The 17,812-nt window shown below is 38.2% G+C and overlaps 1 protein-coding gene across 1 annotated transcript in view; it reads left to right on the top strand.

The window, feature by feature from the left end:
* aspdh (aspartate dehydrogenase domain containing) overlaps positions 1-17,812 on the top strand; it is a 53,112-nt gene that overhangs the window by 18,273 nt on the left and 17,027 nt on the right. Inside the window, exons 4-6 of the mRNA XM_028813627.2 lie at positions 4,604-4,688; positions 4,826-4,975; positions 17,423-17,652. Of these exons, the coding sequence (XP_028669460.2) occupies positions 4,604-4,688; positions 4,826-4,975; positions 17,423-17,652 (465 nt within the window). The remainder of the gene's footprint in view (positions 1-4,603; positions 4,689-4,825; positions 4,976-17,422; positions 17,653-17,812) is intronic.

Below are 17,812 nucleotides of genomic sequence, written 5' to 3'. Positions count from 1 at the left end.
CGGAGAACTAGTGTGTTAAAGAGGTTATGTAAACATATATATACATATACATATATACACATATCTACATATACATATATATACATATATACATACATACATAGTGCATTGTAACACGGGCTGTGATTGTTACATGGGAGGGAGACGACAAATCACAGCTTCCGGCTTTCTAATCGGGCCTGTGATTGGTGCTTTGACTGATGCCCAGATCCCACAGTATCTCCCCTTAGGAGAGGCGTTAGGCAAGTGTAATTGAATAGTGGTGCTGCAAGTTTAGCTTTACACCTGTTTTTAAGGCTTATTGACTGAAAGGGGCTTTCATGAAAAAACTTAGGGCTTTGCTACAGGATACACCCTCCACAAGTTAAGGAAGTAAAAATAAAGGTATACATTTCTGTTTTATTTAAACCTTTTAAGTTTGTATGCGGGCGGCATGGTGGCGCAGTGAAAGGTGCAGGTTAGGAGACCCTGGTTCGCTTCCCTGCATGGAGTTTGAATATTCTCCCCGTGTCTGTCTGGGTTTCCTCTAGGTACTCCGGTTTCCTCCCACAGTCCAAAGACATGCAGGTTAGGTGCATGGGCGATTCTAAATTGTCCCTGGTATGTGGTGTGTGTGGGTGTGTGCGCCCTGCGGTGGGCTGGCACCTTGCCCGGGGTTTGCTTCCTGCCTTGTGCCCTGTGTTGGCAGGGATTGGCTCCTGTATTTAGGATATAGAGGGTTGGATAATGGATGGATGGACATTTGTATGCATAGCCCCATTTGCCCGTTTTCATTTTTTTTCTTTCTTCAGTAATATTTCAGCAAACCTGGATCTTGTCAGTTCAAATCCTGGTACTGACACCACTGTGTGACCCTGAGGAAGTCACTTCACCTGCCTGTGCTGCAAAAAGCAAACGTAATGTAACAAATTGTACCTCAGATGTTGCAAGTTGCTGGAATAAAGGCATAAGTAAAATAGATAAATATGTATTATACACATAGGAACTATTGATTTATTTTCAGTTAAGTCATCTGCAGCAAACCTTTATAAATGAGGGTTTCTCCTTTTTAGATAGTGCAAACTGTTTCTTCTTCATTGACGTTTTCTCTTGGGAGAGCTTTTTTCATTTCATTGAAAATGAAAGCAGCAGCTGCAAAAATATGTAGCTTTCTTATTAATTTTTCAACATTGTGTAAAATAAATTTATAAAGTAACATAAAAGGTTTAAATACTGGTTATCCTTTTACACAAAAATATTACTAAAGAGATACAAAAAAAGTAAAATGCATATGTTGTTTTTCTTTAAGGAGATTAAATATTACTGAAGAAAAAAAAAAACTAAAACAGCCAAATGGGGCTATGCATACGAACTTAAAAGGTTTAAATAAAACAGAAATATACACTTTTATTTTTACTTCCTTAACTTGTGGAGGGTGTATCCTGTAGCAAAGCCCTAACTTTTTTCGTGAAAGCCCGTTTCAGTCAAAAAGTCTTAAAAACAGGTGTAAAGATACTGACAATAAGCTACGCAAACCCACCAAGACATGGAATCGTTTAAATCAAGTATCATTACATCTTCCTTTCTTAAAGAGAAGGCAGTACTTATAAGCTTACATATATATATAGACATACATACATATATATATATATCTATATATATATCTATATCTATATATAGATATATCTATATATATATATATATATATATATATATATATATATATATATATATATATATATATATATATATGTATATATATTCACGGCATTCGAAGTCTGTGTCACAATCTGATTGTATGGGTGGTTACCTACCAGGTAACGCTTGTGGTTGGCCAGCAATCTGCTAACATCCGCCACGGTGCCCTCAGTTTGTGAGGAGCAGATCATAGAATGGTTGAAATAGTTTACTGTCAAATAAATGCAAAGAGTACGCGACACGTGTTTCGCCCTCATTCTGGGCTCATCAGGCGTACACACTCCACTGCACTCCCTCTCAGGAATCGAACCTCGGCGCCAGAGGCGATGCCCCTAACGTTGCGCCACGGTGTGTGGTTCGTTTATTTGACAGCATGTAGATAGGGGTAATTACATTCACGGCATTCGAAGTCTGTGTCACAATCTGATTGTATGGGTGGTTACCTACCAGGTAACGCTTGTGGTTGGCCAGCAATCTGCTAACATCCGCCACGGTGCCCTCAGTTTGTGAGGAGCAGATCATAGAATGGTTGAAATAGTTTACTGTCAAATAAATGCAAAGAGTAGGGGCATTGCCTCTGGCGCTGACGTCCGAGGTTCGATTCCCGAGAGGGAGTGCAGTGGAGTGTGTACGCCTGATGAGCCCAGAATGAGGGCGAAACACGTGTCGCGTACTCTTTGCATTTATTTGACAGTAAACTATTTCAACCATATATATAACTATATCTAAATCCCTGCGAAGTACTGCTTTTAAATTTTTATTAAGAAGAAAAGCTTTTTAAATTGAGGGGAAATATCCCAATAACAATTTGTTAAGGATCTGTGTTTTTGTGAAGCAGTCTTAACACAGCTTTTCCGCTGTTTTATAAACGAACGCCATATAAGGACTTCCTTTTTCGTTGCTTCGCCAAGGAAGGAGCCTTTTTATTAAATCGAAGGGTTCTTCACTCTTTTTTTTTTTTTGTTTATTACGATTGTTATAGTTCTGTTTGTGTACCACGTTGTCAGTTCAGCACTCCGGTTGTAATATGACCAAGCCGTGCAAGCTTACTGTTAAGAATGCAACATATAGTTGTACAGGAGAAAAGCAATCTTGCCTCAAATGAATGGCAACCTTCTGTAGGTCTATGAACTTAACTTAAACTTTAGGTTTACAGGTGCTTTCTTTCCGAAGTACCTGCACTCATGAATATGTCTGTATGCGTCAGTCACTCAAATCCCCGCGCTTCGCACCGGCGAAGTACTGCTTTTAAATTTTTATTAAGAAGAAAAGAAAACCTTTTAAAATCGAGTAAAATATACCAATAACAGTTTGTTAAGGATCTGTTTTTTTGTGAAGCTGCCTTCACTCGAGTGATCACTTCGAGCTGACTTGCTGGCTAACCATAAGCGTTACCTGGTAGGTAACCACCCATACAATCAGATTGTGAATCAGACTACGAATGCCGTGAATGTAATTACCCTGATCTACATGCTGTCAAATAAACGAACCACACGCCGTGGCGCAATTTTAGGGGCTTCGCCTCTAGCGCTGATGTCCGAGGTTCAATTCCCATAAGGGAGTGAAGTGAGTGGGTGGTTACCTACCAGGTAACGCTTATGGTTGGCCAGCAAGTCAGCTAACATCAGCCACGGTGCCTTCATTTGTGAGAAGCAGATCATAGAATGGTTGAAAATAGTTTACTGTCAAATAATGCAAAGAGTACGCGACACGTGTTTCCCCCTTATTCTTGGCTCATCAGGCGTACACACTCACTGCACTCGCTTACGGTAATCGAACCTCGGACGTCAGCACTAGAGGGGCTTCGCAGTGGTGAAGTATTGCTTTTAAATTTTAATTAAGAAGAAAAGAAAACCTTTTTAAATTAAGTCTTAAAAAGAGGTGTAAAGATATTGACAATAAGCTACGCAAACCCACCAAGACATGCAATCGTTTAAATCAAGGCGCGAGTCAAAAAACACTATCCCATAATATTAGTTAACGATTAACACATTTCTATATGTATTGTAAGCATACAATACAACTGATAATATGTTGCGCTTATTTATCTGGTGTACCGACATTTTTGCGCGTTTAACGGCTGAAATCTAACGTGGTTTGTGCCCTTCAGAATGAAAAGAGTTTGCATTTACCTTTTTAATAAAAGGCGAGCTTTTAAGCCTGAGAAATCACCCCGTAAATGCACACGTTTAATTGCACATGTGCTAATATGTATGCTTACACAATATTAAAAGACAGTCAACAATTACACAGTATTAAAAGACACTCAACAATTAACGTCATTTACCTTCATTCCCGCGTTTGACTCGTGCTGTAAATCTCTTCCTCTTTTTCAGTTCACGTGATTACGTAGGAGGCGTAATATGTGATGACGCGATACGTGACTCCGCCTCCTCCATTAGAGTATATGGACAAAAAACAGGTTCCAGTTATGACCATTACGCGTAGAATTTCGAAATGAAACCTGCCTAACTTTTGTAAGTAAGCTGTAAGGAATGAGCCTGCCAAATTTCAGCCTTCTACCTACACGGGAAGTTGGAGAATTAGTGATGAGTGAGTCAGTCAGTCAGTCAGTCAGTGAGTCAGTGAGGGCTTTGCCTTTTATTAGTATAGATGTAACTGAAACAAATTTCTGAAAAACCCCAGAAGAATGTTATTAGCCTATGATGAGTACTTACAATGATAGTTTGACTTACAATGATAGTCTGAGGTCCAAGAAGAAGCAGTAATGGCAGAATAAATAAACTCATGTAGTTACATACTAAAAGGCATGTAAGTTTCACAATATCTTATAACTGCTCTATTTGTCCTCCTGACATGTCATGTTAATAAAGTTGCAGCAAATAATACAATAGTTAAATAAAATTGAGAAAATGGGTGTATTTTATAATTTTCTTTCCATCTGATATTTTATATTTTTTTATAGGAAGGCTCATTTGATTGTAGAAGTGTCTCACCCTCAGATTGCGCAAGACTATGGAGAGTTGTTCTTGAGGCATGCAGATTTTATGGTACAACTTTAGATTTGATTAATGTTTAATCCAGTTTATTTTATAAATATGAAACACTGAACTGGATTACTGGGTTAGAAAATTGATGGGTGGATGCACTTTTAACGTACCTACTTCCTTCTCTACTACTTTTACAGATTGGGTCCCCAACAGCTTTGGCAGATTCCAAGCTAGAAATTACTTTACGGAATACTGCATTTAACTATGAACATACACTTTATGTTCCAACTGGAGCTTTCTGGGGAGGAGAAGATATTCAGAAAATGGCTGATACGGGAACACTTAAGGTAAGAGAACTAACTACTTGGTATTAAATCAGTCCTGAAACTAAATACAAAATAAGTGTATCTGCCTTTACTAAGAATTTCCAAATTGTTCAAATGCAGGTATCAGAAAGGCATTCCAGCACTAGTATGACTCACTATAAATAAAAAACACCACAGCCAAAGTGTCTTTGTTTCAAAGATTTTATTGAATTCAAAGCAAACAGTTCACACAAAAAATAAGGAAAAAGGTTGATAATGAATGCAAAAAAGGAAACGTCTTGTTTATGGTAAGTATCTAGGTTACATTTCTTAAGATTTCTATTTGTTATCACATACCAAGAATACTAAATACATTAGGATCTATACTATAACATACATAATGATGAGAAAACTATATGCCCTTATTACCTATCTGTCTAACAGTTCATGTTTCTTTCTAGCTGTCTAATTTTAATCTAAGGGCTTTTATACTGTAACACAGAGATACCGTATCATTAAGAACATTCCAAGTTATACAGGGTAGATTGAATCTTTCATTATTTATATTAATGCTTCATTTCAAGTTTAGAACTAAGTGGCTAAGGTATAACAAGACACTTTGTGTGAGTAAATATTGCAACCAGAAGGGGGCACCACTGACCCCCACACCTCAAACACAATTTAACCCAGTACAGTCTTAGGCTCAAATAAAGAATTTTTATTACACCAAAATATCTCACCAAGTGTGCATAATCAAGAAGGCCACAATTACAAAACAAATTAATATTCTTTCTCCCCTTCCACTCACTGCAGATGTCCTAATTGGGTTCAGCTCAGAGGAACACTACAACCTGTGCTGTGAGGAAATTAACTGTTCCTGGCATCTACCTTCCCCAAGTCCATCCAATATTCTTTGTTCCTAACCAGGATTAAGATTGCAGGATGTCCTGGTCAGGCTGGGTCTCCAGTCTCACTGTGCATCCATTATGGCATCCTGGCCAGGCAAGAAATGACCCTCCATCCCAGTTGGGAAACCTATTCATTCCTTTTAGCACTATATATTGTCACAATAAGACACAGGAAACATCAAAGGTTTAGGGCAGCCACCCGTATAATATCCCTGGCTGCAAAATTGGTATTTTTTCTATGAGTTGTGCATGGTACAATGTTCAAAACAGAACTGACTTAGGTTGAGTAAAATGCTGGTTTTAAAGGTCATGACAGGAAATGATGTCATCTGGACCTGAACCGGAAGTGATGCCACTGGAACTGGAAGTGGCATCATCAAGAACACTGGAACCGGAAGTGGCATCTTTGGAACCGGAGTGACTTCATCAGTGGCACCAGTATCGGAAGTGACATCATCAAAAGTGCTGGCACCTAGTGGGATTTCCCGAAGATAGTCTGCAGAAGACAGAGAGAAAGAGTTAGTGCAGCTCCTGGTCTGGTGTGGTATTACTATTATTTAAGCCCTCTAGCTGCCTCCCATGCGCACGTGTGTGACAATATATACCTGTAGTTGGCACTACTGATCCCCCAAACCCTCCAACACAAGTCCCGGTTCAAATCCAAATTTATTTTAACACTAGAATTACCAGAGCCTACGAAAAAACTCGTAGATCCGGCCCACCTTAAATCGTTTCTTAAAACTGTTCTCACCTCTCCGCTAGCGTCTTTTGTCATCTAAATGTACTGATAAAGACAAGCTGCCAGCAGCCGGCTATTCCATCTCCCCAACGACTTAGAACGTAAATGAGCTTTTCCCAGCTCATGCCTTGATTGATTATCTGGGAGTGAAGTGGAGTTTTAGAGTAGAAATAATAGATTGTTATTTGGAACACACGCATTTCATATGTGTTGCATTTCTACAGTAATCTGTGTAAACACATTGTTAAAGCAGAAACGTTTTACAATATTCTAGTAGCAAATGACAAAATGTAGGCATAAACTATATAATGTATGAAGCCTGAAGTCCAAATATCAAAGAAACACTTTCACAAAAGGTACAAAAAAAAAAAGCCACCGCCAAAAAAAGCCACCTTAGTGTGCGACATTGACACACATTAGCTATCACTGCTTCTGTGGCGCAACAGTATCAATCGCTGACTGGGAATCCGAAGGTCATGTGTTCGATCCTGAGCAACTCCATTTTGAGAAGTGTTCTTATTTTCACTATTTTGGAATAAAAAGATACATTTGATTTCAGTCTGTAACAGCTGGTGTAATTTATGATATTTGTAAAGGTTAGCTTTATTTTTTTTTTCAATTCACTTTTCATTGTCTCAGTCGCGTTCAGGATCCTTCCCTACCGCCCCCCACCTGACACTGCTGTTTTCACATAAAGACACTCTATAGCTCTGCAGTGTATCACGATACATACGACCATGTGTTTTTTTCCCCCAATATTGCCAGTCCCCACACGTTGCTGTATGCTGTTTCTTTTGTACTCCAGGACATGCAGTGGAAAGCATAGTAAAGAGCAGTAACTTCAGTGCTATATGCAATCATCAGACACTCCCCATCTGATGCTGTTTTCACATAAAGACGTGCTAAAGCTCTGCAGTGTACTTGTGACTGCATTGTCGTACCAATGCTTGCAAACTGAAGTGTCTGCATGCACTTTTCGTGGTATTATACGTGTATTTTTTGAGCATGCCCATGTAGCTCAAACACAGGAACATATGTTGATGTAAAAGTATAACAAAACAAGTGCACTTTTATTCAAGACTATAACCGAAGAAAAAAGAAAGCAAGTTACAGTAGGTTTAATACATGCAGTTTACATGCGTGGTGCAATGCTAAGAACTGCTGATTTCCATTCTGTGCTATATAACTGTTAACATTTGAATCTGATGATTGCATATAGCGCTGTCTTATTCATTGTGCACAAGAACATGCAGGTGGCCAGTTGCTGAGTGCTACAATGCACATTTTAAAAAAAGAAAGAGACAAATATATGTGACGTTTTGAAGAAATCATTTTATGACGCGAATAGTACCAATGAGAAAACATCGTCGAAGTAATGCAATATTATTTGAAAACGAACAGCGTCAGATTGGGTGTGAAGTTATACTGGCACTGTTTGAGTCAGATCAGAAGCTGAATAAGCAGAAAAAGCTCCTGTTCTGACTCTAAGTAAAAAAGCATGAATTAATCAACAGAAATAACCGCGATTGACATTTTAAACTTAACGATTTACAGTGCATACCAATTTATAAATTCAATGTCCGTTTGAGGAAAAAAAAAACCACTTTCTTCAAAGCTGGGAATTGAACTCACGTCTCTGTAGCACGACAGGGCTGCTGTGCCCCAAGTCAGCAAACCATAACGTTAAGCCACGGAAGCTGTTGGATCACCCTTGAACCTTTTGTGAAAGTGTTTATTTGATGTTTGGACTTCAGGCTTCACAGATTCTACAGTTTATGCCTACATTTTGTAACATTTATTACTAAAATATGAAAAAGTTTCTGTTTTAGCAATGTGTTTACACAGATTACTGTAGAAACGGAACACGCATGAAATGCATGTATTCCAAATAGTGATCTATTATTTCCATTCTAAAACTCCAGCAGTTCAGTCACTCCCAGATAATAAAACAAGGCGTGAGCTGGGAAAACTTAGTGAACGTTCTGCAATGGTGGGGGATGGAATAGCCGGCTGCTCGCTGCTCCTCTTAATCGGCATATTTAGAAGACAAAAGAGAGGTGGGCCGGATCTACGAGTTTTTTCGTAGACTCTGGTAATTCTAGTGTTAACAAACACCTTCACAGGTAATGTACAAACACAGCACTGGCACAATTCCTCCTATTCTTTGTTTCTTAATAAAGTTCAATTTAAAATTTAAAAAAAAAAATCTTCCTTCCTTCCTTCCACTCCTCAAGATAGATGAGTGTTTTCCAGTTCCTCTCCTTACTCCAACTCACCTGGATGAGGTCGAGTGGCTTCCTTTATGCCAGACCCAGGAGCACTTATGGCGTTACTGCACCACAGTTTGGATGTACTTTTGTATCAGGTGGAAGTTCCTTAAAGTGGGGACAATCTGTGCCTGCAGCTCCCCCTTGCAGCAACTGTAGAACAATGCAGGATTTGCAAATCCCAGCCTGCCCTCTAGGTATCCATGCAGACACCTTGGCCCAAGAAGATATATAAATATATATATATATATATATATATATATATATATATATATATATATATATATATATATATATATATATATATACTGACCATTTATTAATTATTTATAAAACATTGAGTCTTACTTTAAAACGTACCCGATGGTTATTTAAAATGTACATTGAAATTCACCCGCACATGTGCAAGCATCTGACATGACAATAAATTCTTGACTGTGCATGACTCTGCTGGTATTTTAATCACTTGATCAGGAACATACACAGTTTGGAATAACCTCCCACAAGGTAAATCTGAAGGAGTTAATTAATTTGTAATTAAGGTTGCACAGAATATTTTTCTTTTTTAAATAGGTCATTTTGAAAATTTATAGATGGGAGCTTTTTAAATTAAAAAAATATTTTATAGCACATTTAATTTGAGAAATTTCAATAAAAATGTAGCTTTCCCAATTAATGTCCTTAAAGAATATGTGGGACACAAGTAGTTTTGTGCGGACAGAAGGACAGATATGATAAGAAGTCATTGACCTCCTTGGTGTTTACCCTGTGTTAACTGATACTGATGAGATATGGAGCATTAAACCAGAATAACGCTCAGGACAGTATTCTACTGCCATCTTGTGGATAAAATAACATCATACAGCAAAAAAATCATGAATTTTTCTATGTATTTTGCCACTCTGTGGTATCTCTTGAATAATTATGAGTGGGGCAGAGCCTTCAATAAGAAAACACAATGGCATACAAATGAAAGCTGTAAAACTGTAAAGGCAGTTTTAGAACAAACTGTAACAGAACCATTTCTTGAATCAAGTGATAGTTATGACAATGTGAATTAATAAACGTTGACACAGATGGTAATACCAAGTGATATGCCAGGTAATTTTCTTTCCCATGAAGGTTCACTATGGTGGAAGTAGCTTTGTGTCAAAAAATGCAAAATGACTGCGGTCAAGCAGAAGAACAAGAAAGACGTTAGCACTGTTCATAATGCAGCAAATGTCAATGTTCATGTCAGGGGAAATGGGGAAGTCACTAAGCCTTGAATTGTGGTAGCCTACAATAACACAATTGGAATGTTGCTCTGTGCAGATCTGGCACTAACCCTAACCCTTACATGTGTGAGCAACACAAAAAAAATACTACTGTATAAGATTAGTGCACAAAAAACATGCATTTACTGTCCCAACTGTGACATCAGGCTGTACATTGGTGACATGAAGGATGAGTTCTAAATCTGCATTAGTACAGTAGTGGACACTAGAGATGCCTTTCCTACTATATTTATGCTGATGTGTTAACATTTACATGTTTCTGTTACACATAATAACATCTTTTTGTTAAAAAGAATTAAACATTTTTGGCTTGTTCTTCTGATATTAAACATAAGGAGGTTAATCACTCTGAAAATTATACTGTATGGTCATAGACCTTGAACAATTCATTATGACTCCTAAGTCATTTTAACAAGGTGTAATTTTAAGTTTCAGTCCTCACTATTGTGTGACTATATGTAACGTTTTTATTTTTCATGTGTAAGAGCTGTGCAATACCAAATTAGTGAAATGCAATACACAGCCTCTCCTAGCTCAGCGTCTTATATGGTATCCCACATTCCTTAAACTAATGAGGCTCTGACAACTGACATCTGGTGGTATGTCTACCATGGGAAGATGGTAGTCTTAAGTAGTAATGAAGGCAGCCCAGCTAGGAGAATGGGCGGGATCCCAGCTACAAACTGGCTGTCCACCAGTTTGGAGATTGAAGCATAGGACTAGCAACATGTACCTTAGAATAATCAAAGCTGCCACTGAAATCTCAAGATCAGTCTAGGATGAACATTCATATTGTGGTGATATACAGTATCAGAAACACTGTTTGTAACCAGAGGACAATCCTATCGTATGACAAAACCAAAAATCATAATAAAAAAGTATAGTCAGAATCCAGAGAATTAATTCAACTCTTTATCAGGAAATTGGAAACAAAAATTACACATAACAGCATTTCTTGTTTCCATACACAATCTTAAATAACCACGAAGTTCCCAGCATTGTGCAGTTATGCTGATGATGTCACTTGCCACACACTCCTGGCAATCCCTGGATAGCAGCAACACAGCGGCTGTAAACAATATTTCCACAAAACAAAATATAGTAAACAATAACAGCAAGATGTGAATTAAATATAACCTTAAGAAAAAGAATGTGAAAGTAAAATTAAATGTTAGATATGGGTTCTCCATTATTAAAAAATACAAACAGAACCTTTATCTGCCATAAAAGATCCATCCATCCATTATCCAATGTGCTATATCCTAACTACAGGATCATGGGTGTCTGCTGGAACCAATCCCAGCCAACAGAGGGTGCAAGGCAGGAAACAAACCCCGTGCAGGGCACCAGCCCACCGCAGGGTGCGCACACACACCCACACTAGGGACAATGTAGGATCGCCAATGCACCTAACCTGCATGTCTTTGGACTGTGGGAGGAAACCATAGCACCCGGAGGAAACCCACGCAGACACAGGGAGAACATGCAAACTCCACGCAGGGAGGACTCGGGAAGTAAACCTGGATCTCCTAACTGTCAGGCAGCAGCACTACCACTGCGCCACCATAAAAGATGCAGACAAAAAAAAATAAAATAAATAAACCTGATTATAATGGCAGTGAGAGTGATGGAATGAGTGGATATTGCAATAGATTTAGGAAAAGTAACACTAAATGATGGTTATATACAAGTATATGCACACTGGACTATAAGCAAATGACACAAAACATCAATCTAACTTAGCTTGGCTTTACCTGTTGCCTCTTATAAATAAAATTAAAAAATCTCTACTGGAGAAGCCAGTAAAAAGGCAACACCGAGATCAGGATTCATAGACACAAGTCTTAGTGAGCACTTTGGTGGCATCTCCAACCTGCTTCGTCCCTTTGTCTGCCCCTCTCTGCCTCAGAGACAACTCATATGCCCACTCTCCACTGGTCCTGAGAGACTCACTAGTGACCACACACCCAGGGCAGATGGACTCTAGTTGCCTGGAGACACGTCTGCAACATAGCAATCACGGAACTGCTTTTATGTCAGCTTCTCCAGGTAGTCCTGTCTTCCTCAGACAGGTCTTGACCACATGTGGAGGTTGACCCTTTCGGTTTCAGACTGAAGTGCACTGGACTATTATTTCCATGACACACTTAAGTAGCTCTCACTGTGCAGCACTGCAAAATGGTACACTGGTTGAAAAACACTGGCCTAGATAACTGTGGTTACTTTCTTGCCACTTGCATTTTTTAGAAAGATGTTTTAGGTTTCAAACCTAGTCATTGTCCACAATGCTTCGGTTCTGACACTTTGAAACAGTAAACAGGGAAAGCATAAAAAGGCATTACTTATACCACATTCAATTAGCCAACTTCGTTTGCATTAACAATAGCAGGAAAAAGTGTAAGCTCATCCTCAATCACTTGCCTGTTGTTGAAATCTTAAGTCAGGTTGGTCCAGTCCAGTCTCCTTTATCTTCTTTTTTTTCTTCAAGTGAACAATTTATGAAGGAGTGTTTCATTAATGAAATAACAAAATTTTTTTTTGATTTCTGAAGTTCCACTTGAAGGTGCCATCTCACTAAATTCACGCTCACTCATCTGTAGTTAGGCTAATTGCAGGTGTAAACTGTGAACCATTGACATGAACATGAAAAAATGTGTCGACTGTTGTCCAGTCACATTAGATTAAAAAAACTTAAAACAATACAGTACACTGCCAATAAGTGTGTAAGTGTCCAGGACGCAGAGAGCAGAGTCCCTGGAAAAATGTGAAAGCAGCCGAGTCAAGGGCAACCTCAGGTCACCTGCTTGCCAAAAAATCAAGGACTTACATATACTCTTATTTGGCTGGTATCTTTCACTTAGGAAATACGGGTATTCACACATTTATTTATTTTGAACATTATTTTAATCCATACAAGATGGGCGGTCTATAAGACCTATCCGGGAAAATGTATACACAAATGCCAGCTCATCTACATACACATATTAAGCCAACTTAGATTTGCCATCACTATCTTGTGTTTTGTGTTGCTTTTTTTTTCTTATGTTCTGGTAGGTGTTCTTTTGCGAACTCTGACTCTCTCTCTCTCTTTTTTGATTTTAATTAAAAGTAGATGACATTCCATACAATCAAGTCAAGCTTGACAAAGCAAAGTTCAACCACCACCCAAGAGAAAGAGCGGAGAGCCAGCAACCAAAGCTACTTTATAAAAGGAACAATAAAGAAAAGATATCCTTTTCCCTGAAATGGAAGCTTATTCTAAAATTTTATTGATTAGACCCTGCCATATTTTAAAAAGTTTTTATCAAATTCTATAAGTGAGAATTAGATTTTTCCAGTTTCAAGTAGTATAGAACATCAGTTACCCACTGACTTAAAAGTGGTGGGGTAGGATTCTTCCAGTTGAGTAAGATACAGGAAGTCTACATGCTAGTAGTGTAGTAAAGGAAATTACACTTTGTTTGTCCTTCTCCACTTTAAGCCCATCTGGATATACCCCAAGAACAGCTATTAATGGAACAGGAGTGATTGTGACACCAAGGCTGTTTGATAGGCACGCAAAGATTTTTGTCCAAAATTTGATGCACTCACAGAACATGTGGCCCAGTGAGGATGGAGCTAAATTGCAACATTCACAAGTTGAACCTTACCCTGGAAACATTTTGAAAAGTTTTAAATAAGATAAATGCACTTGAAAAAATATTTTAAGTTGTATGATTGAAGGCTTTGCATATATGGAGCTAGAGTGTATTATGTGCATGACTGCCTTCCACTCCTTTTCTGAATTATTAAGTGACAAATCTTTTCCCCAAGGTACTCTGGGGTCTTTGAAAGAAAAAGGACTTTTATAAAATATTTTTAAAAATTGTAGAGATAAAAAAATAGAGAAATAAAAAAGAAGTTGTCAGATATCAAAGTCACCGTGGAAAGGTGAGTCATAGCCCACCGTCTGAGTGTCATATGAAAGCTTATTAGGGTACAGAGAAAAAAAATAGGCACACAGTGGGGAAAAAACACGAAATGTCAACTTTAGTCGCGAAATGTCCACTCTAATTACGTAGTTTATTTTGTCATTAAAGTACAACATCATAAACTTCATCTTAAAATCATTTCATTTACTAGTTTCTCAAATCCCATCGCAACTAAAGTAGCACGTTACATGCTTTGTTTTGTATTTGATCTTCTATGTGCTCTATGTGTGTGAATCACTACGTGTTTCTTAAACGGGCTTTCTGTTCCTCCAACAGGACACAGAAACCATTACATTTGTGATAGCTCTCTAAATAATTAAAATACTGAGATGTATACCTGATATCATTTGCATGATGATAGGAGTTAAAGCATGTTATTAAACAAGGGAACACGGTGGCGCAGTGATTGTTCCTGCCTCCTGCAAGATGCTTGCTGCACCGTGCGTGACCTTCAATGAAATAATTTATCACAGAAGTACTGTCTCTTTCAAACGTACTAACCTCCAATTCCTGTCCTTACTTTTCTTTCTCCAAAAATCCAATCGCCACACAATCAGCTATGTAATACACGTGAAGCCATCTGTAAGCTTAGAACGCTGATTCTTCAAAACTTTTAAGGAACAGCGAAATATCTTCACAGTACATGTTTAATTACTCTATCCATCTATCCTTCCAGTGTTGCGTCAGCCCCAGCAAGAATACAGCGCAAGGCAGGAACAATCAGTGAATGGAGTGCCAGCTCCTCGCTAGCACTGCGGCACCGTGTCCTCACATGTTTAATTGTTAACAATATAAATTATTTAAATGATGTTAACATTTTATCTGTATAATATAATAAACATATTTTCCTGCATTTCATCTTAAAAATGATATCGTCATCATATGTAAATACGCACTTTATAAAGTGGCTCAGGTTGTACAATATTATAACAGTTTACAGTGAGGTGATTGTACTGATAAGTACAAACAGTTCTAACAAGGAGCACTTGATGGACTGATTGAGTGCATTTATAGTTCTTGGGATGAAACTGTTTCTGAACCGCGAGGTCCGTACAGGAAAGGCTCTGAAGCGTTTGTCGGATGAGAGCAGTTCAAATAGTGAATGGCTGAGGCAGCGTGTGCTTGATTCTGTATACAGGTAATTCTCTTTCTGCTCAGCTGCTCTGAGTGGTGCAGTGAGAGTAATATGGAAAAAGATGATCCATTGTGGCAATCCCTAACGGGAGCAGCTGAAAGTAGAAGAAGAAGGTGCAGTGAGAGTAACAACATTAAAGCAGCTATGGTATTCGGAATAGTTTGGCCATTCCGTGGACCATTATATTGTTACAGGTTAATTACAATCAGATGCCTTAAACTAATGAACAGCATTCGGTTAATTTCAGTGTATTTGATAAAGCCGGCATTGTGGATGTAAAAAAGAAAGGGAAACCACCCGGGAACAGCAGCACTGCTTTGACGCTGGGTGCCGCCAGTTTGCAAAACCAAGCGGAGAACTTGTGTATGCCAGGGTTGGAGCTACCATGAAAATGTGCGTGGCTTTATGCCAAGTTTAGATTTTATACATCGCGATTTGAGCGTGGAAACGGGCTTACGCAACATTTTTGTGCATACGCACCGTTAATACATGAGGCCCCAGAAGAGGCTAACATTTCTTTCCAGGATTGGAAATTGCTTTGATTATTGCCTGCTGTGATCAATTGTACAGCCTGAAAAATAGGAGATAAAGTTTAAGTGATATGAGCACAGAAAGTTTTTTGTGCTATTTTGAAGTTAGCAGAAATTCAAACTGAGGACCTGTGAAAAATGTATGAAGATATTGGTAACATTCTTGATTTAAACAGTGAGACAAAATGAGCAACCAAGAAAAAGGCAGAGAAAACAGATTAAGAGAGTGAATAAAAGCACAATTACCACATTACCACTGCTCCATTTGATGTAGCAGGATGTAGCAGGATCTTAGATGACTGGTATATCCCCTCACATGTCTACTGTGAGCTTCCAAGAGAACAATTGTTAAGTAAACTTTGTTAACATAATTTCCATAGCCATGCAGAAAGTTTTCCAGTTTGAAGAAGGACTAGTCAAGCATGTAAAATTGCATAAAATAATGACTTTGTGAAAGCTAAAGTTTATTATCCTCTACATCCATATAATGCCTGTTTGTGTTACAATACAAGTATATTGTGGTCTAAGTCACTACAACCATTCCATGTAAATGACTCACTGAAAACTGATGTATGTACATTTTCAACACAAATTTTCATCAGGTACGCATCAGACTTGAATTTGAACTTCAGACAATCAAGCTTGTCTCCTTATTACCATGTCAGCTTGGTAAATACAGTCCTGCTAATGTACGCAGGCAAATCAAATATTAATTGGTTATACAATAGCTGTTTCCAACAAAAGGATTGAACTGCATGAACCTTTTTATCACTTAGTACATGACATAATCCAAAAAAAGCAGATCTGAATCATCTTACGTGCAATTTACCAGAAGAACTCTTAACATTTATTTCCTTTTTATTCAGACAATTTACAGGCCCAGATACAAATGACATGTTATCTGACAGTTAGGGTCGGTGCCACCATTAAGGTGAATGCCTAGTGCGCAGATCATAAGGAAGAGCAAAAACACAAGCTCACGGGTTAGCTACTGAACAGTCGGTTGGCACACCATAACATAAGCTTGCCCTAAGGTGCAAAATAACCTAGCTACGGTACTTCTTACAGTGGAGCCGTATTTGTTCATCCAGAAAAACGTTCAGTTAACTGCAAAAACTGACTTCTTCTTAATTTGATTACATTTTACTGTGAGTTTAAAAAGACTGAAGAAACCACAATTTTGATAGGTAAACAGTTTATGGGCTGGTAAAAATTAATATTTTAGGAAATTAAAATAAAAAAAGATGAAATTCCTGGTCAGGTGTTGTGAAAATAAAACAGAATGTTTTCCTTGAACCAAATACAGTGTAATGACAGTTAAACATAACAACCTGGGAGTTTTGTTGAATGCATCTCACAGTTCAGAAAAAATCTTATGAAACTGTACACACACAAGTATGTTGAATATCTACATGTGACTGCAAATGTGTTGCTGAGGTTTTGTAATCTGCTCTTAATGGTGATATTCATTCATTTTCACAGTAGTCTTGAGGAAATCTGGTGCCAGAAATCAGAATATTTAAATGTCCAAACCAAGTACTTCTGATTGTTTTTGTTTTAAACTTAATATTACAGAGTTTCATTTTTTTCCCTTGTTCTCATTTTTTCATTAATTATTTTATTTCTCTTTGTATGTTGTTCTATTTCTTTCTATGTCTCAAGGCTCTCAAGGTTACAATGTCCAAGCATCCCTCCTGTTTTAGACTTGTGGGCTCTCTAGCATCACAGCTACCTCCTACAGGGGTTCCTGGTAGAAAGATTCTCTTCTGTGGTCCTGTACGGGATCTTTGTCCACTTGCTCCAAACAATGTCAACACTATGGCTGCTGCAGCAATAGCTGGCCACAACCTGGGCTTCAGTGGAGTCACTGGCTGTCTTGTGGCTGACCCAGAGTGAGTAGTTATTGTTCTCTGGTAATGGTTTAGAGTTTTAGAGTTTACTATCAGCTAAGAAGGGTTCAATGCAAAGCACAGGATTGTGGGTTCAATTGACTGACTGTTTACATCTGTTTGTAAAGTATTGTGCTTACTCCACTATTTTCATAATTTGGGT

This window comes from Erpetoichthys calabaricus, chromosome 11 (genome assembly GCF_900747795.2).
Source record: "Erpetoichthys calabaricus chromosome 11, fErpCal1.3, whole genome shotgun sequence".
Classification (NCBI taxonomy): Eukaryota; Metazoa; Chordata; class Cladistia; order Polypteriformes; family Polypteridae; genus Erpetoichthys; species Erpetoichthys calabaricus.
This window is presented reverse-complemented; position numbering and strand designations above follow the sequence as displayed.